This window comes from Carcharodon carcharias, chromosome 6 (assembly GCF_017639515.1).
Source record: "Carcharodon carcharias isolate sCarCar2 chromosome 6, sCarCar2.pri, whole genome shotgun sequence".
In the NCBI taxonomy this organism is placed as follows: domain Eukaryota; kingdom Metazoa; phylum Chordata; class Chondrichthyes; order Lamniformes; family Lamnidae; genus Carcharodon; species Carcharodon carcharias.
Window position 1 is genome coordinate 10,866,784 of NC_054472.1, and position 26,956 is coordinate 10,893,739.

Consider the following 26,956-nt stretch of genomic DNA (forward strand, 5'->3'; position numbering starts at 1 on the left):
TCCGCCCGGGATCACTTGTCTTAAAAATGTAACATTTCCAAGTTACAACAAATAGAATTCACATTCCCAGACTTAATCCACTTCCTCCCCCGACAACCCTCACCAACTATTAACTTATGCCAATTTAATGCTACATGGCCACAAGCAGCAAGGTTGTCTTTCGATAGATTGTACAAAAGTGATATACTCGCAGTTGATATAAGGTTGCCGACTCTAATTGGCCGTATTCCTGTAGTTTTTATCACATGCCCTCCTGCCGCCAATCAACCCACCCAGTCGAGCAGCCATTCCTACCCATCTCCCATACATTTAGAACTAATAGGTGGAATTTAACCTTGGCGACATGCCTCACCTGCTGGTTGGAAAACCAGTTGCAATCCCGCATCAGCTACTCTGGGGAAGGTCCAATTTAATTAAGTGCCCATCAGGCACCGAGCCGGCCAGTGTCGGGCCATCCCTGGGGCCATAAACCTTCCCCCACAACACCCACTCCTCCCCCCACCCCCCACCCGCCGCCGAGAGCTGCTGGCCAATCAGAGGTTGGCAGAGATCCCTTGCTCGCAGCGCCACCGGCAGCAGTGGCTGCTGTTGGCAAAGCACCCAGAGAGGGGCCTAGGATTGCTGAGGCATCCAGGCCACAGGTGAATGAGGGCAAGATGGCGGTTGTGGAGAGGGAATCATTGGCTAAGGGGAGTAGGGGGGTGGGGGGGTGGGGTGGAAGGTTGGAAGAAAGTGCAGGGTTCAAAGTGCAGGGGTGAGGGGCTTTCAGTGCCCCGCCCCTTCCCGTTGCTGACTCCCTTCCCCAAGCAAAAAAGCAAGGGTTTGCTTGTCAGTCTCCCTGCATGGTATGTACCCTGATGGTTGAATACCAGCAGCAGCAGGATGAGGTCCTTCAGTGGGCATTAATTGCCCACTTAAGGATCTCAATTAGAATCTGGGTTGGAAGGGCTTCCACGAGCCTTAAACGATTTAATTTCCATGACTTAAGTTGGGTGGAGGTGGGGAGACAGCAAGTTACCCACTCCTTCCCCTCCCGCCTGATCAAACAGCACCTCCACCTCCAAATGAACCAAATATTGTGTCCAATTTTCGTTCGCAGAGAATAAAGAAAAGCCTATAATCCATCTCCTGGAGTTGTGCGCACCAGTTTCCAGGAGGTTAATCTTAAATTCTGGAGACTCCTGGACAATTTGGCAGGATTGGTAATCCTACCCTCATGATAGTGGTTTCCAATCTTAGCTACAGAAGAAGGGCGGAGCAGAGGGAATAAGGTCAAAATAGAATCAGTAGAGGAGTAAATCACTTTGGACACCTTCACAGATCTAGCGGAGGAGCAGCAGGAGGCCATTCAGCCCCTCAAGGCAGTTCCACCATTTAGTTGCATCATGGCTGATCTACAGCTTAACACAATTTAAATGCTTTGGTTCCGTAATCCTTAATACCCCTGCTCGACATCTATTTAGAGAATATCGGAGGCAGAATCCTACAGTGGGGGTGGACTTACTTATGTTTTTGTTTGGGAAATGGTGGAATCACAAAATGGTGGCTTTACCAAGAGGGGCCGGGAATATCAGAGGACAGAGAGAGAGAAAAAATGTCAATAAAATGTAAATCAACGTACTGAAAATTGGAACCACCTCCAACCGAGACCCCTGATCAAATGTAATGTCATTAATTGCCACATCTAAAAAGGACTTACCTGTTAAATGAAACCTTTCGCACAAATATAACTCTCTGCTGCTTTAGTGTGTGCAATTCAACAGCCCTCTATAATGCTTGTCCACTGGGTCATGCTGCATGCCATCTGGGAGATCAGAAAGCAAGTGACACTGGGTGAATGCTGGGGCTTAACTTTAAAACAACAGCAGTGACTCCATGGAAATATGATGTGTTCTCATTCTTTCTCTCAACGCTGGGGGCCCTGCAAGTCTTCTGCAGTTGTTTGCAAGATCTCATTTTCACCATATGAAAGACATCACACATCTAGATCCCTCTGTGAAACAATTTATTTGTGCAAATTTTATTCATTTTCAAGGACGGACAGAAGACTGTGCTAAATAGAAGCTTTTCAATGTAAACAACTCATTGTCAAGCAGATGTTCAATCCATCCACTTGGGACCCTATTAACCAGACATCAAGCAGGACGTGGATTTCTGTATGAATAACCCCTCCGACAGAGAAAACTTCATGAACTGAACAGGCACAGACATTAATGAAGCATAAATTGTAATATAACTTCTTCAGGTTGAAAATTACTCAGGATTAGTATGGCAACTGGCAACATTTAAAGAAAATTTGGGGGGATAATAAATAATATTTCTCACCTCAACAACATTAAAAGTTAAATATGGTAATATTGCTATCCTATAGAATTTTCTCAAAATATCTATAATCTTAAAATAAGTATACATGGTAGTGTTATGTTTTCTTTGCCACTACTTTCTCTCTCTCTCTATATATATATATCTGACATTTACTTTACTCAACAAGGTACTTCCTGCACTTTTCAATTTATCATCATACTCAAGCACAGGTAAGAGCTGCTGTGACACAATTTTCTTTCCAATGGAACAACTATAATATAATGAGAACTTCTGGAATACATTTTACTGCACATGCTGGCACTCAAGCTCCCCAGAGCTCTCTGTGATATAAAGCTTTGTGTCAGTAAATGAAACAGAGATTCTATGTAAATGTTAGCGTACAGTCACCAGGATTGATTGATGAACCATTGAAGCTTGCAAAGGTGAAGGCCATTTGGCCCATCATGCCTCTTTGGGAGAGCTATCCAATTAGTCCAACTCTCCTGCTCTTTCCCCATAGCCTTGTGATTATTTTTTCCTTTACAAGTGTATGCCCAGCTCTCTTTTGAAAGTTTCCATTGAATCTGCTTCCACCGCCCATTCAGGCAGGGCCTTCCAGATGGAATTTTAAAACAAATTCTCACCTTTCCCCTGGTTCTTTTGCCAATCACCTAAAACCTGCGTCCTTTGATCACCAACCCTTCTGCCAGTCTCCATCTACTCAATCAAAACCTTGCATGATTTGGAGAAAAAGAGAACAAATCCTGTTGTCCTGACACCTCTATGTAAATGAAGAGCTTCATCCCTGTGTAACGCTGGTAAATCTCCCTCTCGAATTGCAGGATGATAGAGGACAGTAACTTGTTTGGTTTAAAAACAGGAATGAATAGAGGTTGGATTAGGCTGGGCATCAAAAAGTAACATGTAGGGAATCTACATGCTGAGTTTAGGCAGATAAATTCATGTTGGCTGTTAATGAAAGGAAAATCTTTTCAATGCTTCAAAAGCTTTACACCTTTGATTCTTAAGACAAAGAAGTCCAATCATTAGTACACTGAAGAAAAAAAGCCTGCTAAAAGAAATGATAATTAATTAAATCAATCTTCAGGTTATTCTGGTCAGTCTTTAAACAGAAATGTTGCTTTGCATTTGGTAAAGCAATATGAAGTAGTAATATTAGTATTATTTGATAGTCAATGAAGAATCGTGCCATGCTATTGTCACGTGTTAAATCACTTCTCACATACTCTCACACTTCAGGGGCAGCTCTCCCATATCATCAGTGATTTAAAAGGTTCAAAAATAATGTACAATATACAGAAAATGTAGTAAAGACTCGTTCTTCGTGGAGTATTCTACATAAATAACTAGAAAAACAACCCGTTTCAGCTTCCAGATATTGGTGGGTACAGTGATAAAGCAGTAACAACAGATTTAACATTTTATTGAAAGTGTGTTTCTTGTATTAATAACTGCTGGCGGGATCAAGGTGATCTGACCATGATCACATTGCTCTTTGTGGGATCCTGCTGTATGTAAATTGGCTGCCACGTTTCATACATTACACCAGTGAGACTACACTTTAAAAATACTTCACGGGATGTCCTGTGGTCTTGACATATAAATGCAAGTCTTTCTTTCATTTTGTTAGGTAAAAGGTTGCAGACCGGTAGATCATTAATCCGAAACAGGCCTCAAAGTGCACATTTGTCCTCTTTTGAGATGCAGGTTTTATATATGCATTTTTGTTCCAATTTCTACCATCCTTAATTTCTCTTGTCATTCAGATTGTTGGAGGTATTAAGTTTTATGAACCTAAGGTAGACAATACGGTCACTTGAGATGACAAAGTGGAGTCATCCAGCATACAAGAATTGGTTTTCCAGTAGGGATTATTGTACAACTGTCCGGAGCAGGAATCATTGTTGAACGGTCACCCCATTTCCGAGGCGACAGGGCCTCGCATGAAGCCGGGAATTGCAGTGGTCTGACCTCTACCTCAGCTGAAACAGGACTGACCAAGGTTAAAAGCTGGGACCTTCCTTGTGTATTGGCTCATTCTTGTACTACCTGGTGCATTTGCCCAAGGTTGACTCCTACATGCATAGTGCAGGCGAGCATTCGAGCATGGCTTTACATTGGCCATCAACAATTATGGTGCTGAAGAGAGAGGTACAACATTACACAGAATACAATATTACATAGCAAGCACGAGGCTTCATCCTAACCATGGGCACATCTCTAATGATTGGTATATGTGTACTCTGACATTCCTTTGTTCCTCTACCCCCCCCACTTACACTCACACCTTCCAAGTAATGTGAACTCCGGTTCTTCCCATCAAAATGTACTACCTCACATTTTTTTCAGTTTTGAACTTAATTTTCCAATTATTTGTCCATTCTATACGTCCTCCTGTCATTTGTTGCAGTCCTCCTCAGTACTGACTATCATCACATCTGCTCCCCACTCCACAATTTGGGTGTCACCTGCAAATTCAGAAATTGACCTTTTCATTCCAAGTCCAAATCACTGATGTAAATTTTGAACAGCAGATTAGGGAGAGATTCACCCTGGGCTGCTCACAGACAGCTGGCATAAAGGAGAACCCTGGCACAAAAATGTTGGGTGAATAGGAGATCCAAGCAAGGCTTGAAGCTGCATTTCCAGCATGTTGCTGGTACTGAAGTTGCAGATTTGAGGCTGTGTATTCAAATCCCACCATGGCAAATTGTGAAATCAAATTCAAGAAATCTGGTCATTTGAGTGCCATCACCAATAAAATTGACCATGAAAGGTTGCCATGAAAACCCAGCCATTGCTCATTGATACAGGGATATCCTGCAAGACCTCCCAATCCAACGTTACATCATTAACCATTACCCTGCTGCCTGAGTCCTAAGCCCTGGAATTTCTTCCCTAAACCTTTTCATCCTTTTCTCCTCTTTTAAGACCCTTCTTAAACATACCCCCTGTCCTAATGTCTCCACCTTTGGCTGGTACCAATTTTTGTTTGATGTTGTTCCTATGAAGCTACACTAAAGCCTCTATATAAATGCTGTTGTAATGGTGAAGCAGGCCACTCAGTTGTACATAGGCAACTGACCATCTTCTCTGGACAACTAGGGATGGGCAATAAATGTGGCCTTACCAACATTGTCCACATTGTGAAAAGAGAGGGAATTAAAAAAAAAACAATGCTGGTGTGAATCTCCATTGTAGTAAACTGGCATCACATAAAATGTAACACGGTGGGGGGGGGGGGGGGGGGGGGGGTGGGCTGGTGGTGGGGACAGTTTCCACACTGAAAACATGGGAGAGATGGTGGCATAGTGGTGATGTTACTGGACTAGTTATCCAGAGCCCAGGCTAAGGCTCTGGAGTACATGGGTTCACCATAGGAGGGAGCATGGGTGGAATTTAAGTTCAGTTAACAAATCTGGAATTGAGAGCTACTCTCAGTAATGGTGACCATGAAACTATCACTGATCATCAAACCCGTCTGGTTCACTAATGTCCTTTAGGGAGGGAAATCTGCTATGCTTAGCTGGTCTGGTTTACATTTGAATCCAGATCCACAGCAATGTGGTTGACTGTTAACTGCCCTCTGAAATGGCCAAGCAAGCCACTCAATTCAAGGGCAATTAGGGATGGGCAACAAATGCTGGCCTTGTCAGTGACGCCCACATCCCAGGAAAGAATACAGAAAAAAAACTTCTCCATGAGTCATACTAGACTCGATTAGTGGCTTTAGTTGCTGGAAGGAAACTTCTTCATTGTGTTTAGAAAGCGGGAAGATCAGTGTCCTTTTTACATCCCAGTTTCTCATGCACCTCAATACATTTTCCCCAAACCACGTGGCTTATCTCTCTAACCACCGGTGTTATCTTTTCAAATGGAATCACTTGCTTCATTGAAACCTTGCACATTCCTTATGGACGTGTTCACTGCGGTTCTTAAATTGGCCAGAAGGTTTTATTCACAGCACTTCCAGTGGATGTATCTCTTTGCCATATTGAAGTACCCATGTTACCAGATCACACAGAAAGAAAGAGATGTTGTTGATTAGGAAACTAAAAGCTCAGGAAAAAATCTGGAGCCACGCTTCTCCTCGAGGGAAATAAAAATCTAGGGACTTGCCATTCTATAGCTCTCTTTCCAAGGAGCTGTAGGTCCCAAACTCTATAGGTCCCAAAGCACTTTGCAGGCAATGAAATATTTAGAAATGAGACATTGCTGCATTGCAGGCAAACATGACAGTCAATTTGAACACCCAAGATTCCACCAACAGCAATGGAATAAATGACCAGGTCACTTATTTTCAGGAGCACTGGTTAAGGGATACATATCTGTCCGGACCCTGGGTGAATTCCCCTGCTACTCTTTGAATAGTGCCAAGGGGTCTTTTATATCTACCCGAGAGAGTGGCTGGGACCTCACCCAAAAGGCAGCACACCACTGACAGTGTTGCGCTCCCTCAGTACTTCACTTGAAGTGTCAGCCTAGATTAGGTGCTCGTTTCTGAAGTGTGGGGCTTAAACCCAGAACCTTCAGAGAGGAGGCTGAGGCAAGGCCAACATGGAAAGCCTTGTGCAACAATGGTGGCAGCTCTTCAATCTTCCATCCGTTCCTTTTAGGGTGAGAATTATTAAAATGCAACACTTTCCACCCAACCTGTACAAGCCAGTGATGGTTTGGAACTCCAGTAAGCATTCTTGGTAGATTCATGTACAAATTCTGTAATCCACCAAAAACATAACTCGAAGGTAAAGGGATGTCAGTCTGCCAGGTGTCAAGAGTATGAGGCGGGCCATCATAGAAAACAACACATTGAGTCTTCAGAGGTTAGACATTATAAAACACACACTCATATACACTAGTCGTAAACATGTTAGAGTTTAATGCATAATCCTAAATGTAAGCAATCAACTGCCATTTACATTTATTGTGAGAAGATGCAGTTTAGGGCAAAATTGAAGCCACAGCCACAATGTAAAAGTTCTGGTTCTGCTACATAGACAACCCACAGGATATTATCCACTGTAGTATATTGTTAATCTTCAGCTACAAAACAAAATGCCGTAAGGAAAACAGATTTGATATCGTGTACTTTTTAAAAAGGTAGTTCAGAGCGTACCATTCTTTTTAATCACTGCACCTTAAGAAAATTTGAAGTAAGTGGACAGAATACACAGTAGAAACCTCGCAAGAACGTGGATTCAGATTGCAAGCCAGCTGGTACAAGAGTTCAGACTGACTAGCGATACATTGGCTTCTGCGAGTCAGTCGTGGCTGTAATTTCGCCTATTCGTGCTGTCTCAAAGGAAAGCACACAGTCTCAACAGTTGCAGGAGAGGAGAAAACGGGGGGGGGGGGGGGGGTTGGGGGGGGGGGGCGGGGGGAAGAGGATGGGGTAGGGGGCGAATTTGCTCTAGGTTGCTGCCAATCTCTCCTAGCAACCAACGACAGAGCGGCTGTGGCAAAAGTCTAAAAGCCTGGACTTCCACCCATTTCCCTTCCTGACTGTGACCAGAGTGACTTAAGATCCCCAAGAAAGGAAACAATTTAGCTAAACACCTATTCCCCCTAAAAAATAAACGGCAGCTCCATTTTATTCCAACAAATCAAGACATTTAGATTACACATGACTTTCGATCACAATCCTGCCCGTCTTGAAGGCAAGATCTTGTATGGTTTATACTGTAGTTTATATTATGTACCATAGAACACTGAGCTGAACATATTTACAAATGGCTTTGGTTTAAGTATATAGTAAGGGTAGTAAAACTTAAAAGTACCGATTACCTCACTGGATACACCAGAAAATGAAGACAAACATGACTTATCCAATTAACTTCTGTACAAACCCCCCCCCGCCCCCCACCCCCCCAAAGCTCACCATCCAATGCCCAGATTTGTACAAAGCCTTGCATTATGCTGCTTGGTTTGCGTTTTGAAATATTTGATTAGTACTTTGATTTTTTTTTAAAGTGACAATTTTTACAGGGCAATAGCTCGCCTTTGGTTTTCTGACCATTCTAGGTAATAAATACTAGAAAGAGCTAACACATTTTACAATCGTCAATTGAAATCCACCTTTATTTTCTCACGTCAATTTCTTTTACCGTGGGAGGTACAACGGGCGTGGGTCATGGATATATCGAGGTAAGGACTGGCCAACACAGGAGATCCGATTGATGAAGGGGTGGCATTATCTCCGCCCGTTTCTCTATTTCCCCTCCTAAAGCAAAATGCTCAATTGTCAACCCTAGTCACTTCCAATCCTTGGAGCAAAAAAAAAAATTAGATCTTTTACCCACCGAGTACAACTTGGTAAGGAAAATAGGAAATACCCGCTCAGACACCGCTCGCAAGCCCACCCTGCGGAGAGGCACCCGCAGAGGAAACCCAAAAGCTCGCGATCGAATGAGGGGGGAAGCCGCAAACAAATCAAAAGGCCAGAGTTACCGACGCGGCAGTGAAGCCCGCAGTGGCTGAGTGGAGTGGACCAGTAACTGGGACAGGTAGAAAAATTGAAGTGAGCTGCAGGAGGCATCAGTGGATCGAGGTAGGCGGACTGGTAGTTGTCAAGGGAAAGAAAGAGCTTGCATTTCTATAGTGCCTTTCATGACCTCAGGATGTCTTAATGCCTTTCACGACCCATGTTGGAGTTCTGAAGCGTCTTCACCGCTATAACGGTGAACACAAGCTCAGGTGATAGGGGAGCAGAAATTTGTCAGATTAACAGGCAGGATAGAATGAAAGGCAAGGGCGGGGTTGGGGGGGGTGGATGGGGAAGAATAGAACTGGGGTGGCACACAGGTCAAGAGACAGAAAAAACAGGCTGTAGGGATACTCTGGAACAATAATTGGGCACGAGGCAGGTTTGAGTGACAAAATAATCCCCTGAAATTAACCCTAATTGGTGCAGCAGCAAGTGGTTTTCTAGCATTATTAGATAGTCATGCTGCCTTAAAGCCTGTTTAACATCACTGCTGCAAGGTTGATGATACCTATTGCTGCTCAAGGTGTTCACAAGAGCCTGGTGGAAAATGCCTCAACAAAAATACCTGATCAAAGGAACACAAAAACTTCCATCATTGGAGATGTATCAGGCAGAAATGTAATACTGTAGTCCCTGTATCAAGGACCTAAGTAACCTCATGGGAGAATATTTCATTTGAATGATCCTGGACAATATGTGAAAAAGCAGTTTGTGAAGTTATTTTGGTTGAAACCTAAACGTGCACTTATTTTAAAAGGTCTACAAAAATGGTTAAGATATGACTTTCTTGGCTTTCCAACACATTTCAATGTACAGAATACAGACAGGAACATGGACTCAGTCTATTCAATCTACAGAAGAGAAAGACATACTGTTTCTATAACTAAATGGTCACAGAAATGCTCTTCTGTTAGTGATCAGCCATCCTACTTGTATAAACTGCAGCAGTTACAATACTCCTATATACCCAATACTGCCATCGCTACTGAACAAAATGGCACCCATTGTTGCACTGTGTGGGCAATAATGAATTTAAATTGATTGGCAGCCTGATTGAACTGTGTGTGTGTGTGTGTCTGTGTGTGTGTGAGAGAGAGAGAGAGAAAGAGAGAAATTCGACAGGTCATTCCTTGGGGCATGTGGGTGTTTATTTCCACCCAACGACTTTGTTCCTGTCAAAGAATCTATTTTTCTGCAAATTCAAATGCAGTCGGGTTTAATGTCAGCGTAGAGCTCACACAAAGAGCAAGTGTCTAACTCTTGCTGCTAATTGCAGCAGTGGGTTGGGTTAATGGGGATGGCAGAATATTTTAAGAGAAAATTGTATTGACCAGAGCAGGAGGGACAAGCACTGATCTAAATGCATTTGACTGAGAATGACAGCAAGCCCCACGCAGGACACTTTAGTGTGGTTTTGCTAAAGGATAGGATCTAGAGCACAAGGCCAATCTGAATTCTTAGAGACAGCTCCACAACCACACAGCAGGTCTGAACAGTCCTCCTCAATATCAGAATGCTTTTCAATAGCATTCAACACTTCACTCTGGAGAATAGCTCAGGCAATGCCTTGTCAAGAAAGATGCCTCGGATCAAATAAATCAGGCAATTGCCTTTCCAGATCAAAGGCAAGATAATTCTAGTTTAATCTCTCTGCAGATCAAATTGCTCTGGTGTAACTTATAGATGAGGTTCAGAGTAGGTTTTCTCTTCCAACCAAGAATTAAATTCAGATTGTGGCATCTTTATTTCTCTATCACTGTGTAAAATGGGAGAAAATGTCACACTATAATGGGTCACTAGGATGCCTGGTGTAACTCCAACTTGACTAAAAGCTATACCATGTACAACAGCTATTGCTATGCTTCTAATGGCCACACCATTACTGTGACAGATTATTGAAGCACAGCAGCATGTTTCCATCATTCTGACTGACTGACTGACAGCTTCAAGAAAAAGCTACAAAGTCATTTATTTACAAGCTGCGACGAGACATAAACGTGACGAGCAGTACTCAGAAAGGACAAGGCATTTGTATATTGTACAGGAATGAAATTGATCAGGTTCCTCGTGAAAAAGAAATGTAGCAGGATTCCGAAGTCACCCCACCAGGGTGATCACCTTCAATCCTGTAATATATATAGTGCACTGCTATTTATAATCCTGTTCTTTAGAGCTAATACCAGCACATTTTTTGTTTGTTTGTTCTGAAGAATTGTTGTTTGAATCCATATATTACATAGCAGTAAGAATTACTGCATTGTTATGGTGCAGAAGGAGGTCTTTTGGCCTTTCATGTCTGCACTGGCTATCTGAATGAGCATTATGACTCGATGCTAATCTTCTGCCTTTTTGCTGTATCCCTGCACACCGTTTCTATTTAAATAATCACCTAGAAATCAACAATCATTAGCAATATTAATGATGATTTCAGCTGTACCTAACTTACTAATTCAAGTGTGAAACATCGTACATGACAACTAAAGCCAGACACATTCCTGCCTCTCATTCGTTTGGACTCTTGCTTTCTGTCTCACGGCTGATTTGCAAAGAGGGCGACCCCAATACACAGGGAGCACACAAAGCTGCGATACACAATCTTAGCCAGCCATGAGAAACAAGCGCTTTGGCAGATAATCATTTGTTTCAATTCAAAATTGTTAAATGAGGTACAATCGCAAGCAACGACAAAAAGAATGAAATGGAGGCGTGGAACACTAACAAAAAGGAAAACAGGTTGAGAATTAGACAGTTGCATCTCTACAATTTTAGAGAGGGCCAAATTATAAAAAGGGTGGCTAGATAAAAGTGAAGCCAATTAATGGCGAGATAGCTTCAGCAAATGTTAGTGGCTACACAGAATCTTACAATGTAATATTTTTTTAAGTGACCGATTGTTCATTGGGATGCTTCAAACCTAATTTGACGAAACTAGACGAAAGCAAATTTCAGGTTAAAAACCCCCCAGGGTGGCCTCTCATGTGGGACATATATCGTTTACTTTCCAAAGTCAGGAACTCAAGGTCCTGCCTACTGTAGACAATACTCATGCAATTCACACTAGATGAGCTGATTTGGGAACGCAAATCGTTCACTGATTCTCCGGAAGATTCACTTCCACCAATTCAATGAACCAATTGATATCGGCCTCATCTTACTGCTCAACACTAAGATGCATGAAGAGTTTAGAAGCTATTGTCATAATATTTTATGAATTAGTTAGTCCAGAAACCGTAAGCTCCTCAAAGATTTTGAAAGCTCCACTTACTTCATCCCTGTATTACATTCCTTTTCACCAGAAGCTATTATTTACATATTAAACATGCACAGTCCTTTTACAATAATCAAAGTGGGAAGCACAATGCACAAGCTTAAATGAGTCTGTCAACATTCTAACGCGAGGCCACTTTTAAAAAAAACAGGAGTTCTTCATTATAAACAAACTATTTAAAAACAAAATTAAAGCAGGAAAAAGACCATCAACATTTAGAATAGGCGCCTGGCCATTTCAACTCTTGCTGATACTGAGACAGTTTGGAGAACCCTCTTCAGAGGGTTTTAAGCTCCTGTTCAGTCCTCAGAGCTCACCTTGCCCTTCTCAGGTACTTTCCTGGAGCCTTCTTGCCCAAAAAACTTTCCCAGCTGGTCGAGTAGACCCGAGTCTCTTTGCCTTGAGTGGGCTCCTCCAGCTTGCTTAGCATGGTCTGAGGTGCTTGCAGATGCCATTTGTTTTGAAACTTGTCCCTTCTTAGTTGACGATTGTGAGGACAGTTTCTGCACTTCCATCAAATCTGAGCCGGCCACAGGAACTGAGCTATCCTCTTGGATGGCCTGAAGGTCTTCTGATTCCGATGGGCGGTCTTTGAAGGTGTTGTCCTCACGTCCTGGCGCGTCACGTGAGAAGAGGCGGACCAAGTGTGGGCGAACAGCTGGCTCAGCTGTGCTGGGTGCCTTCCAGGCATTCTTTAGGTCCTCTACACTCTTGGAGCTTGTCGCTACCATGTTCTTCGACTTTGAGGAGGATCCATTGTTCTGATTCACATCTGCCTCTGCTGCAAATAACAAGCACCAGCAATGAATACAAAACACATCCAAGAACAATGCTCTGTTTCATAAGGACATTCTTAATCATTCCACCAACATTTTAATCGCAGAGAAGCAAATTACATTTTACTTTTTGTCGCAGTTACCTTTCCGTTAAGGCAAAGCCTGAACTTCCCTTAGTCATGTGTTCACTCCTTAAAATTAAACCTAAGTAGAATATTCACCCAATTTTTTGATATTACTAGATGCAAACTGAGACAGCAGAACAGTACATACACTATTCACAGCTCCATGAAGTAACAAAACATTAAGGCATCAGCATACTAAATATGTTTTAACAGTTATTCTTTGTTTGACTGAATACGGTTATTGAGTAAGAAACAAAAGGGGGTTTTGGTGTCATAGCATGGTGAACGTTCGGTGTCAGCGGTCGAACAGAACTCTGGAGCACAGCTTAAAGATAGCTGCTTAGTTTTTGCAACATGACTTATGAATCTTTCATCGCGTCGACGGTCAATTTCTATCTGCTAACATTTACTTAAGTTTCAAACTCGACACAAATCCACTAAAAATATTTCAAACATAAATCCAAGGGCTCTATATCCATATTGGACCGTATTTTTACCAGGTCATTGAGGTTTGAGCAACTGGCTTGGATGGTTAACAAGCAGATTCAGTAAAGAAATAGGGAGCTAATTGGAACTTGGTTCGTGGAAAGTAATAGAACCAAAATTTTACATGTTATGGACTTAGGGTTTACTGCCAAATGCTTGATTTATCCATTTGGGCAAGGACTGGGTGAATCTCAATTGTTGAAACCTATAGATTATGTTTGTTCTTTCATGGGATGTGGGTGGCGCTGGCAAGGCCAGCATTTGTTGCCCATCCCCAGTTGCCTTGAACCAAATGGCTTGCTCAGCTATTTCAGACGGGTGGTTAAGAATCAATCCACCACATTGCTATAGGTCTGGGGTCACATACAGGTAGACCGGGTCAAGATGGTAGATTTCCTACTCTAAAGGGCATTAATGAACCAGATGGGTTTTTACACCAGTTGATGATAGTTTCATGCTCACCATAACTAAGGCTAACTTTCAATTCCAGGTTGTATTAATTGAATATAAATTCCACCAGCTGACTTGGTGGGATTTGAATTCATTGACCCTCAAAGCATTAGCCTGGGCCTTTAGATTACTAGCTCAGTGACATTACCACTATGCTACTGCCTCCCCCCAATTATTAAATTATATCCCCATATTTAGAAAACCTCTTGTCTAACAATACCCAAGAAGGGAGACAGGTGACTGGCTACTGGCATCTGCCAAGGCTATGGTTAATCAGCCAGAAAACCCATACAGTACTGAGGGAGTATTGCACAGTCAGTGATGGTGTTTTCAGATGAGGTATCAAACCAAGGCCCAGTCTGACCTCTTGGGCGAACATAACACAAACCCAAGGCACTATTTTGAAGAAAAGCAAAGGAATTCTCCCCAGTGTCCTGTCCAATATTTATCCCTCAACAACATTATTAAAAACAGATTATCTGGTCATTATCTCAGTGCTGTTTGTGGAAACTTGCTTTGTGCAATTGGCTGTCTCAATTCCCACAAAAAAAACCTGAAACTGCTGAAAGATTACAAGGATATATATGCAATTTTAAATTCTTGAAGATAAAAGATATAGAATTGAAGTTAGTGATATGACAGAGAACAAATCAGCAAGAAATCAAAGGGCGTTTCTTCTTGATAGAAGACTTTTTTACCTTGATGGATTCTTTCCTGGCTTTTGTGGCTGGAGCTGCAGGGGTCCATTTTACAAAACTACTCACCTAAGTCAGCACAACCTGATCACAGATTGGACTGGGATCTAAACCTACTGTTGGACAATATAGCAGAAGCTTTACTGAATGCTTAATTCATATTATGTTTGAGCCAAGAGGGTCTTGATGCTGACACGTTGGGCGCAAAATGTTCAATAAAAGACAAGTTCCACCTGCAAGCATTGTACACCCACGTGAGGAAAGAATATCAATTAGTTAACATTTTTAAAAAATGGGTAAGTTACACTGTTTGTAAATCAACCTTGGTCTCCCATCACCTGTGGAAAGGCAGAGTTAACGTTTCGAGTGTACATGACTCTTCTTCAGAGTTCTGAAGAGTCATATGGACTCGAAACGTTAACTCTATCTCTCTCTCCACAGATGCTGTCAGGCCTGCTGAGTTTTTCCAGCATTTTTTGTTTTTGTTTCAGATTTCCAGCATCCGCAGAATTTTGCCTTTATTATCCCATACTTGCTTTTTGATTTTTGAAGCTTTATATCGTCACATACCTTAACCAACACAAAGCAAAGGTCACCAACAGTTAATGTTTGCACCATTCATTGGGTTAAGGAAGAAAAGCTAAGCCACAGGCAGAATATCTCTAAAAGCCACAAAGTTAATTTTAACATTGATGTTATTCATAATCCTTAAACAATCGCTGATCTTTTAAAAAAACTTTGAGTCAGACTTATTGAATTTCTAAATTGGCATGGCTGTAATGGATCACAGCTCAGAGGCTTTGCACAAGAGAATGGGCATTGAGGGGTAATAGAGTTAGACCAATGATCAAAGTGAAGTGTTTGAGGTGCCTGTTAAAGAAAGGGAGGGAGACAAAGAGGGAAGGGAGTTTCAACAAAGTGGATCAGAATGGCTGATCCAGTGCGCTCTGCAGTTCAGGGGAACAAGGAGCTGGGAGTCGGCTATTGTGTTCCTGGTAGGAGTGAAGTAAAATATTTGCCAACATATCTTGTTCTGGCTTACCCATGATTTGCTGGATAGGCAGTCTGACAAAACAGACATAACCATGAAATGGTGGCTGGTGGTGGAAAGGTAAGATTTTCTTTCATAGGAAAACCACCAGCTTGGACATCTAATTTTGTCTCGCTTCCCCACCCGCACATGTTATCAAGTCATTTGGTTCCTGGTGCCCTGTAAGGAGGATAGGACTGTCAGGGTACAGAGTTCCCCACTGCTTCATTCAGGGATGCTCCAGGATGAGTGGGATCTTGAATGGGACGGCATCATTCTCCCTATCGTGCCCTGTTAAAATATACTCCAGGCCAAAGTGAACAAACCTCCGTTAGCTGGGTTTGATCCCTGTGTGCTACCCATTATGGAGCGTGGCGCTGTGGAGATCACTTCCCTTGTGCAACATTCCCAACAAGATGATATGATCCCCCATGGAAATCAATATCCCTTGTGTGAAATTTGTATCACAGCTGCAAAGGTACTGAAAGCGGAAACACTCACTTTGGAGAAAGAACAGTCTCAATTTATATTCAATGAAACCTTGTTCCAACCTGTTCCTAACTTAAAACAAAAAATGCTGGAAATATGCAGGTGGTCAGAAGAGATGAAAACAGAATTAACATTTCAGGTCAATGACTGATTTTTCTCCCGAACCTGAACAGTTACCGGCCTAAAAAGTTAACTTGGGTTCTCTCTCCATTAGAAACTGTCTGACCCTCTGGATATTTCGAGTATTTTCTATTCTTATTTCAGATTTCTCCCAGAGCTGTAGTATTTTGCTTTTTTACTTCCCCTGGCTGGTCTTATGCAACATTTAGGCACAGAACAGAAATAGTTGTGTCAGCAATTATACCTGACTCTGTTAATGAGGGCTTTGGCTTCAAATATTGAAACTTGGTAACATGTAGACCCAATCGTTCCTAGTGGGGACATTTTTTTTTGCGGGGGGGTTACAGTTGGGTATTTTATGGATCATATCATGCTGTTGTAGCAGACAGTTCACTTTTACAGTGGTGGAGCACTAAGGAAGAAAGTAATGACTTCTGGTTTCTGCCTGGGGGGAGTAATGTATAATCACCATTATAGTCTATAATCACCAGTGGTTCACTGGTGGTGGTTGTGTGTGAATATAAACAGAGCAAAATGAGAAATGTATAAAATACAACAAAGCACAACTTTACTCATGAATAGTATTCGCAGTACAGGAACAAGACATTCAGCTTGACTGGTCCGCGCTAGTATGTGAGGGGCATAAAGGAGAGGTGGTGGCATAGTGGTATTGTCACTACCGAGTATTCCAGAGACCCAGGGTAATGCTCCATGTTCGAACCCCACCACAACAGATAGTGAAATTTGAGTTCAATAAAAATCTGGAATTAAAAGCCATCTGGTTCACTAATGCTGTTTGGGGAAGGAAATCTGCCAGCCTTACCTGGTCTGGCCTACATGTGACTCCAGACCCACAGCAATGTGGTTGACTCTTAAAATGCCCTCTGAACGAAAGCAATTAGGGATGGGCAATAAATGCTGGCCTAGCCAGTGATGGCCACATCCTATGAACAAAAAAAATTAGACTCATCTCACCCCATCAGCCCTTTATTCCTTTCTCCCTCATGTACTTATTTAGCTTCCCCTTAAATGCATCCGTGATAGTCACCTCCACCACTCCCTATGGTAGCAAATTCCACATTCTAACCATTCAACGGATAAAGAAGTTTCTCTTGAATTCCCTATTGGATTTTTTTTTAGCGACAAACTTATACTCACGGCCCTTAGTTCTGGTTTTGTCTGTAAGTGGAAAACTCTTCTCTATATCTACCCCTTTCTTAATCTTAAAGACCTCTAATAGGTCATCTTTTGACCTTCTCATATCTAGGGCAAAAACAATTTTGTTTTAATTTAGTAATTTATTTTTCCATATTCTGCTCCAATCTGTCTTCATGGCAATGATGCTCCTCCATCAACCCTCACATAAACAAATTGGGAACATTAATTGACTCCTGGGGAAAGCCCAGTTGCAGATGAGTCTGGGGTGCAAACTGCTGTCTCCAGAAACAAAGTCAGTGTTTGTACGTTGCAACCATCAAACCACACCTTTCCGAGCTTTTACTACAGTCTAAAATAATAAGATTTTGATTCATGCTTTTAAGCGTGCATTGCAGGTCTATTCACAAAGTAACCTATATTCTTGAACGTCTTTCCCCTTGACAAATGAGTTTACAGAGAGCTTCTGTATCGTTGACACAGCTCCATTGGAATGTTATTAACGCCTACTGAAGTGACATCCCTGGAGAAGCTAATTACCCGTGAGTGAAGGGGAATATCCACATTGTCTCTCTCACCAGTGGCCCCAAGAACACACAAGTTAAAGGAAGATATTCCAAAAATAAGGTCAATTGAGTCCCTTGGAGTGTAACCTAGAGAAAAAAAATCATTGGGAAAACCTCTCTCCTCAATAACACCTGCCCAGATTCCTTCAGCATAATGGATCAGATCTCAAAACATTTTGGAACTCAAATGTTTGCCCTTGAACATCTAGAGGTGGGTAATGGGGAAGTAGTTGGTGGGGGCAGGGACGCCATAAATGAATCTGGAGCAGCAAACCTGTTCAATCTACATGCACTGGACTTAAGTTTAACCTCTTATTGGTTTTACCAACTAAATAGGATGAACTGCACATCCTCTGAATGAAATGACTCATCACAGTAGCCAATTCAAATCTCTTTCTATTCATTAATGTTTTAGTATTACTTTGAACACAAGTGACACTCCACGACCCAGTGATATTTTGCAGGCCACTCAAATTTACATCCAATTCTGAAAACTGTGCATGGATTTCTTAATGGACTCTTACATTCAGAGGCCTAGATTGAACACTCTGCTTCCAGAAACCAAAATGCACATTGATGCATTTGTGCATGAATTTATTCCCCATTTCCATGGAACATTCCATGCACTCCACCATCCTACTTTAAGGTCAGCACGAGAAAAGACTAGAAAATAACTCCTGTTGAAGTTCCCTCTCCCTTGGGAACTGCTCTTCTCCCTTTCAAAACTGCCAACATTCTCCTCTTCAACAAACCCACATCGACGACTCTGATCCCATTGCCAATCACATTGCTGTTTGTGGGAGCTTGCTGTGCGCAAATCGGCTTTCGCGTTTCCTACATTATAACGGTGACTACACTTCAAAAATGCTTCATTGCCTGTAAAGCATTGTAGACATCAAGTGGTCATGAAAAGTGCTATATAAATGCAAACCTTTCTTGCTTTTTCGGTCCTTGCTACTTTCCCATCTCCAACACCACCCCCTATCCTTTCCAGAGGCCCTGAGTATTGCCACTGCTTGCCCCGAAATCCATTCCCACCTTCCTCAGACAGGACTTCTGGCCCAGCGCTGAAATAGCCCAAATCCTAGTCCCAGGTGACAATCTTGATCAGTGTGGGGCACTGTCCCTCCTCGTCCTTCTCAACCACTCTCTGGCCTTTGAGATGGAAGCTCACCATTCTCCTCCACCACTTCTTCACCATTGTCCAATGGGGACTGCCCTTGGGTGGCTCCACTCTTGTCCAGCCAGCCACAGCCAAAGCATCTTCAGAAATGGCCCACCTCTCAAATCCTGCCCTAGGGATCCATCCATTGCCTCCTCCCCATCCACACGCTGCATCTTGGGAACACTGGCTACAGGGCTACAGACATCGAGGTGGGTGGGTGGTGGGATCATCCCTGCTTATATCTGCTCCATGTGAATGGGGATGAGCCCCAGCTCTAAATCCCCATCTTTTTTCTTGACCTCTCTACCGCCCTGTGTTTTCAGCCTTCTTGCCTGGCATCTAGCGCTGTGAAGCGATGGCTAGAGCTGGTTGAAAAATAAGGACCTGCTGGCCGGCTGACCCTAGGAAGTAAACCAGCATGCAGCCTAGCATGCAGCATGTTGGCAAAGCCTTAACTCAGAGACGGCAGGCACTTGTCAGACCATTTAAGAGGGATAACTTCAGACAGCAGCTGGTGTGCAAGGCTGCCTGAAGTTTGCATCAGCAAATGTAATTCTTGAGACTGTAAAGAGGGCATATTCATAAATTAAATTCACTAAATCTCACAGATGTCCACAAATGGGGTTGATTAGAGCGAACTAACATTCCAGTAGCAGTCCAGACCTGAAAGCCTAGCTCGAGGAGGCTTGGAGGGTAGAACAATCGTGACCATTATGAAAATATTGTTAATAGCTTGTTATCTGTGTCTGTAATTTAAGGCAGACTTTCATAGCTCTAAGCATGAGGCCATCCACACTGTTTCTTCCAATCAGGATTTCTCTTGGCTTGTCTATGTTGATGATAATAGGGCTGGCTTAAAAAAAATAATAATTGCAGCGAATGTTTTTTAATAGTGTGAAATGCAGTGTGACGGTACATCTATTGAAACGTGGATATTAAAGCCCTAGAATGACACAGCTCAGGAGGTCACCACTCGGCCCACCCTATCGGGAGAGACCCTGGTGCCGTAACCAAAGGTCCAGCCTAATTCTCTGGGACACAGGCTCAAGTCCCACCGTGGGGCTGGTGGAATTTAAATTCAATTAAAACATCTGGAATGTAAAGCTAGTCTCAGTAATTTTGATCCCGAAACAATCGGTGATTGCCGTCAAAAACTCATCGGGTGTCCGTTAGAGAAGGAAATCCTTACCTGGTGTGGCCTCCTTGTGACTCCACACCCACAGCAACGGTGGTTGACTCTTAACTGCTCTCAAGGGCAATTGGGGATGGGCGGCAAATGCTGACCTTGTCAGTGATGCTTACATCCCAACGAATGAATAAAAAATGCCCCTCTTTGAAAGAGCTGAATATTGTCACATCACATAGTAAAAATGCAAATTATTACAACATTGATGTAAGTTTTGCATCTGTAATATTGAGAGCCATTGTAACACTGTCAGCTGATTAACATGGACCAGCTAATTCCAAACATTAGTCCATGCTAATCAGGCAAGACCACAGACAAATCATATTGTTGTATTGTCATATTGTCTATTGAAATTATATATAAAATTGGATTATGTTAATTATGTTTGTGTACGTCCTTTTGATGACTTTCTATACATATAGATGGCTTTTTTCAACTCATCTAATGTCTGTAAATCACACCTCACGTCAAACAATCAAAATACTGCAGGCCAGGATGTCGAAAAATGGCCCAGGAATAATGTATGTGTGTGAGAGAGAGGGAGAGAGTGTAACAGAGAGAGAGAGAGAGAGAGAGAGTGTGTGAGAGAGAGAGAAAGAGAGAGAGAGAGCGTGTGTGAGGGAGAAAGAGAGAGAGAGTGTATGAGGGAGAGAGTGTGAGAGAGAGAGTGTATGAGGGAGAGAGTGTGAGAGAGAGAGAGAGTATGAGGGAGAGTGTGCGTGTGTGTGTGTGTGAGAGATGGAGTGTATGAGAGTGTGAAAGTATGCGTGAGAGAGAGTGCGTGAGAGTGAGTGTGAGAGAGTGTGTGAGAGAGATAGAGTATGTGTGTGTGTGTGCGCACGCGCACGGGTGTGTGTGTGAGAGAGTGTGAGAGAGAGATTGTGAGAGTGTGAGAGAGTGTGTGAATGTGTGAGTGTAAGAGAGAGTGTGAGAGAGTGTGGGAGAGTGTGTGAGAGACAGTGTGAGAGAGAATGTGAGAGAGACAGTGTGAGAGAGAATGTGAGAGAGACAGTGTGAGAGAGAGTGAGAGACAGAGTGTGTGTGTATGAGAGAGTGTGTGAGAGTGCGTGTGAGAGACAGTGTGAGAGAGACAGTGTGAGAGAGAGTGAGAGAGAGAGAGTGTGTGTGTATGAGAGAGTGTGAGAGAGAGAGTGTGAGAGAGAGAGTGTGAGTATGAGAGAGAGTGTGAGAGAGAGAGTGAGAGTGTGAGAGAGAGTGTGAGAGAGAGTGTGAGAGAGTGTGAGAGAGAGTGTGAGAGAGAGTGTGAGTATGAGAAAGAGTGTGAGAGAGACAGTGTGAGAGAGAGTGTATGAAAGAGAGAGTAAGAGACAGTGTGAGAGAGACAGTGTGAGAGAGACAGTGTGAGAGAGAGAGTGTGAGTATGAGAGTGTGAGAGAGAGTGTGAGAGAGACAGTGTGAGAGAGACAGTGTGAGAGAGAGTGTGAGAATGTGAAAGAGAGTGTGTGAGTATGAGAGAGTGAGAGAGACAGTGTGAGAGAGAGTGTGTGAGTATGAGAGAGTGAGAGAGACAGTGTGAGAGAGAGTGTGTGAGTATGAGAGAGAGTATGAGAGACAGTGTGAGAGGGAGTGTGAATATGAAAGAGAGAGTAAGAGAGAGTGTGAGAGACAGCGTGAGAGAGACAGCGTGAGAGAGTGTGAGTATGAGAGAGAGTGAGAGAGAGTGAGAGAGAGACAGTGTGAGAGTGACAGTGTGAGAGAGAGTGTGAGAGAGTGTGTGAGTATGAGAGAGTGTGAGAGTATGAGAGAGAGTGTGAGAAAGAGTGTGAGAGAGAGTGTGAGAGTGTGTGAGTATGAGAGAGTGAGAGAGACAGTGTGAGAGTGTGTGAATATGAGAGAGTGTGAGAGAGACAGTGTGAGAGAGACAGTGTGAGAGAGACAGTGTGTGAGAGAGAGTGTGAGAGAGAGTGTGAGAGAGAGTGTGAGGGGCAGTGAGAGAGTGTGAGAGAGACAGTGTGAGAGAGAGTGTGAGAGCAGTGAGAGAGAATGTGTGAGAGAGAGTGTGAGTATGAGAGAGAATGAGAGAGAGTGAGAGAGAGACAGTGTGAGAGTGACAGTGTGAGAGAGAGTGTGAGAGAGAATGTGAGAGAGTGTGTGAGTATGAGAGAGTGTGAGAGAGACAGTGTGAGAGAGAGTATGAGAGAGATTGTGAGAAAGACAGTGTGAGAGAGAGTGTGAGAGAGTGTGAGTATGAGAGAGTGAGAGAGACAGTGTGAGAGTGTGTGAGTATGAGAGAGTGTGAGAGAGAGTGTGAGAGAGAGTGTGAGAGAGAGAGTGTGAGAGAGAGAGTGTGAGAGAGGGAGTGTGAGAGAGAGTGTGAGAGAGAGTGTGAGGGGCAGTGAGAGAGTGTGAGAGAGACAGTGAGAGAGAGAGTGTGAGAGAGAGTGTGAGAGCAGTGAGAGAGAATGTGTGAGAGAGAGTGTGAGAGAGAGTGTGAGAGAGAGTGTGAGAGAGAGTGTGAGAGACAGTGAGAGAGAGAGTGTGAGTGAGAGTGTGAGAGAGTGTGAGTATGAGAGAGAGTGTGATAGAGAGAGTGTGAATATAAGAGAGAGTGTGAGACAGTGAGAGAGAGTGTGAGAGAGTGAGAGACAGTGAGAGATAGTGTGTGAGTGTGAGAGACAGTGAGAGAGAGTGTGAGAGAGAGAGTGTGAGTATGAGAGAGAGTGTGAGAGAGAGAGTGACAGTGTGAGAGTGACAGTGTGAGAGTGTGTGAGTATGAGAGTGTGAGAGAGAGTGTGAGAGAGAGTGTGAGAGAGAGTGTGAGAGAGAGTGTGAGAGAGAGTGTGAGAGAGAGAGTGTGAGAGAGAGAGTGTGAGAGAGACAGTGAGAGAGAGAGTGTGAGAGAGAGTGTGAGAGCAGTGAGAGAGAATGTGTGAGAGAGAGTGTGAGAGAGAGTGTGAGAGAGAGTGTGAGAGACAGTGAGAGAGAGAGTGTGAGTGAGAGTGTGAGAGAGTGTGAGTATGAGAGAGAGTGTGAGAGAGAGAGTGAGAGAGACAGTGTGAGAGAAAGTGTGAATATAAGAGAGAGTGTGAGACAGTGAGAGAGAGTGTGAGAGAGTGAGAGACAGTGAGAGATAGTGTGTGAGTGTGAGAGACAGTGAGAGAGAGTGTGAGAGAGAGAGTGTGAGTATGAGAGAGAGTGTGAGAGAGAGAGTGACAGTGTGAGAGTGACAGTGTGAGAGTGACAGTGTGAGAGTGACAGTGTGAGAGAGACAGTGTGAGAGAGAGTGTGAGTATGAGAGAGAGTGAGAGAGAGTGTGAGAGAGACAGTGTGAGAGGGAGAGTGTGAGTATGAGAGAGAGTGTGAGAGAGAGAGAGAGAGTGTGAGAGAGAGTGTGAGAGAGACAGTGTGAGAGAGACAGTGTGAGAGAGACAGTGTGAATATAAGAGAGTGTGAGAGAGAGAGTGTGAGAGAGAGTAAGAGAGTATGAGAGAGAGTGTGAGTGTGAGAGAGAGAGTGTGAGTATGAGAGAGAGTGTGAGAGAGAGTGTGAGAGAGAGTGTGAGAGAGAGTGTGAGAGAGAGTGTGAGAGTGTGTGAGTATGAGAGAGTGAGAGAGACAGTGTGAGAGTGTGTGAATATGAGAGAGTGTGAGAGAGACAGTGTGAGAGAGACAGTGTGAGAGAGACAGTGTGTGAGAGAGAGTGTGAGAGAGAGTGTGAGAGAGAGTGTGAGGGGCAGTGAGAGAGTGTGAGAGAGACAGTGTGAGAGAGAGTGTGAGAGCAGTGAGAGAGAATGTGTGAGAGAGAGTGTGAGTATGAGAGAGAATGAGAGAGAGTGAGAGAGAGACAGTGTGAGAGTGACAGTGTGAGAGAGAGTGTGAGAGAGAATGTGAGAGAGTGTGTGAGTATGAGAGAGTGTGAGAGAGACAGTGTGAGAGAGAGTATGAGAGAGATTGTGAGAAAGACAGTGTGAGAGAGAGTGTGAGAGAGTGTGAGTATGAGAGAGTGAGAGAGACAGTGTGAGAGTGTGTGAGTATGAGAGAGTGTGAGAGAGAGTGTGAGAGAGAGTGTGAGAGAGAGAGTGTGAGAGAGAGAGTGTGAGAGAGGGAGTGTGAGAGAGAGTGTGAGAGAGAGTGTGAGGGGCAGTGAGAGAGTGTGAGAGAGACAGTGAGAGAGAGAGTGTGAGAGAGAGTGTGAGAGCAGTGAGAGAGAATGTGTGAGAGAGAGTGTGAGAGAGAGTGTGAGAGAGAGTGTGAGAGAGAGTGTGAGAGAGAGTGTGAGAGACAGTGAGAGAGAGAGTGTGAGTGAGAGTGTGAGAGAGTGTGAGTATGAGAGAGAGTGTGAGAGAGAGAGTGTGAATATAAGAGAGAGTGTGAGACAGTGAGAGAGAGTGTGAGAGAGTGAGAGACAGTGAGAGATAGTGTGTGAGTGTGAGAGACAGTGAGAGAGAGTGTGAGAGAGAGAGTGTGAGTATGAGAGAGAGTGTGAGAGAGAGAGTGACAGTGTGAGAGTGACAGTGTGAGAGTGTGTGAGTATGAGAGTGTGAGAGAGAGTGTGAGAGAGAGTGTGAGAGAGAGTGTGAGAGAGAGTGTGAGAGAGAGTGTGAGAGAGAGAGTGTGAGAGAGAGAGTGTGAGAGAGACAGTGAGAGAGAGAGTGTGAGAGAGAGTGTGAGAGCAGTGAGAGAGAATGTGTGAGAGAGAGTGTGAGAGAGTGTGTGAGAGAGAGTGTGAGAGACAGTGAGAGAGAGAGTGTGAGTGAGAGTGTGAGAGAGTGTGAGTATGAGAGAGAGTGTGAGAGAGAGAGTGAGAGAGACAGTGTGAGAGAAAGTGTGAATATAAGAGAGAGTGTGAGACAGTGAGAGAGAGTGTGAGAGAGTGAGAGACAGTGAGAGATAGTGTGTGAGTGTGAGAGACAGTGAGAGAGAGTGTGAGAGAGAGAGTGTGAGTATGAGAGAGAGTGTGAGAGAGAGAGTGACAGTGTGAGAGTGACAGTGTGAGAGTGACAGTGTGAGAGAGACAGTGTGAGAGAGAGTGTGAGTATGAGAGAGAGTGAGTGAGAGAGAGTGTGAGAGAGACAGTGTGAGAGGGAGAGTGTGAGTATGAGAGAGAGTGTGAGAGAGAGAGAGAGAGTGTGAGAGAGAGTGTGAGAGAGACAGTGTGAGAGAGACAGTGTGAGAGAGACAGTGTGAATATAAGAGAGTGTGAGAGAGAGAGTGTGAGAGAGAGTAAGAGAGTATGAGAGAGAGTGTGAGTGTGAGAGAGAGAGTGTGAGTATGAGAGAGAGTGTGAGAGAGAGTGTGAGAGAGAGTGTGAGAGAGAGTGTGAGAGAGAGTGTGAGAGAGAGTGTGAGAGAGACAGTGTGAGGGAGAGTGTGAGAGAGTGTATGAGAGAGAATGTGAGAGAGACAGTGTGAGAGACAGTGTGAGAGACAGTGTGAGAGACAGTGTGAGAGACAGCGTGAGAGAGTGTGAGAGTGTGTGAGTATGAGAGAGTGTGAGAGTATGAGAGAGACAGTGTGAGAGAGAGTGTGAGAGCAGTGAGAGAGAGAGTGTGAGAGTGTGTGAGTATGAGAGAGAGTGTGAGAGAAAGTGAGAGAGTGTGAGAGACAGTGAGAGAGTGTGAGAGTGTGTGAGTGTGAGAGAGACAGTGAGAGAGTGTGAGAGAGAATGTGTGAGAGAGTGTGTGAGTATGAGAGAGAGTGTGAGACGGTGTGAGAGAGAGTGTGAGTGTGAGAGAGAGTGTGAGTGTGAGAGAGAGTGTGAGTGTGAGAGAGTGTGAGTGTGAGAGAGTGTGAGTGTGAGAGAGTGTGAGTGTGAGAGAGAAAGATTGTGAGAGAGAGAGTGTGAGAGAGAGAGAGGGTGAGAGTGTGTGAGAGAGAGTGTGAGTATGAGAGAGAGTGAGAGAGAGTGAGAGAGAGACAGCGTGAGAGTGACAGTGTGAGAGAGAGTGTGAGAGAGTGTGTGAGTATGAGAGAGTGTGAGAGAGACAGTGTGAGAGAGAGTGTGAGAGAGAGTGTGAGGGGCAGTGAGAGAGTGTGAGAGAGACAGTGAGAGAGAGAGTGTGAGAGAGAGTGTGAGAGCAGTGAGAGAGAATGTGTGAGAGAGAGTGTGAGAGACAGTGAGAGAGAGAGTGTGAGTGAGAGTGTGAGAGAGTGTGAGTATGAGAGAGAGTGTGAGAGAGAGAGTGAGAGAGACAGTGTGAGAGAAAGTGTGAATATAAGAGAGAGTGTGAGAGAGAGAGAGAGAATGTGAGAGAGTGAGAGACAGTGAGAGATAGTGTGTGAGTGTGAGAGAGAGTGTGAGAGACAGTGAGAGAGAGTGTGAGAGAGAGAGTGTGAGTATGAGAGAGAGTGTGAGAGAGAGAGTGACAGTGTGAGAGAGAGTGTGAGTATGAGAGAGAGTGAGTGAGAGAGACAGTGTGAGAGAGAGTGTGAGAGAGACAGTGTGAATATAAGAGTGTGAGAGAGAGAGTGTGAGAGAGAGTAAGAGAGTATGAGAGAGAGTGTGAGTATGAGAGAGAGAGTGAGAGAGTGTGAGAGAGACAGTGTGAGAGACAGTGTGAGTGTGTGAGAGAGTGTGTGAGAGAGAGTGTGAGAGAGAGTGTGAGAGTGTGTGAGTATGAGAGAGTGTGAGAGAGACAGTGTGAGGGAGAGTATGAGAGAGACAGTGAGAGAGACAG

General features: G+C 43.8%; 1 protein-coding gene across 5 annotated transcripts in view; it reads right to left on the reverse strand.

Moving 5' to 3' along the window:
* Positions 1-26,956, reverse strand: part of LOC121279053 (myelin basic protein-like) — a 207,759-nt gene that overhangs the window by 32,754 nt on the left and 148,049 nt on the right. For 3 of the 5 annotated variants that reach the window (XM_041189886.1, XM_041189881.1, XM_041189883.1), the window contains one exon: positions 12,395-12,858. In XM_041189886.1, the coding sequence (XP_041045820.1) occupies positions 12,395-12,858 (464 nt within the window). The remainder of the gene's footprint in view (positions 1-12,394; positions 12,859-26,956) is intronic. The other 2 variants (XM_041189882.1, XM_041189885.1) reach the window with 1 other exon arrangement.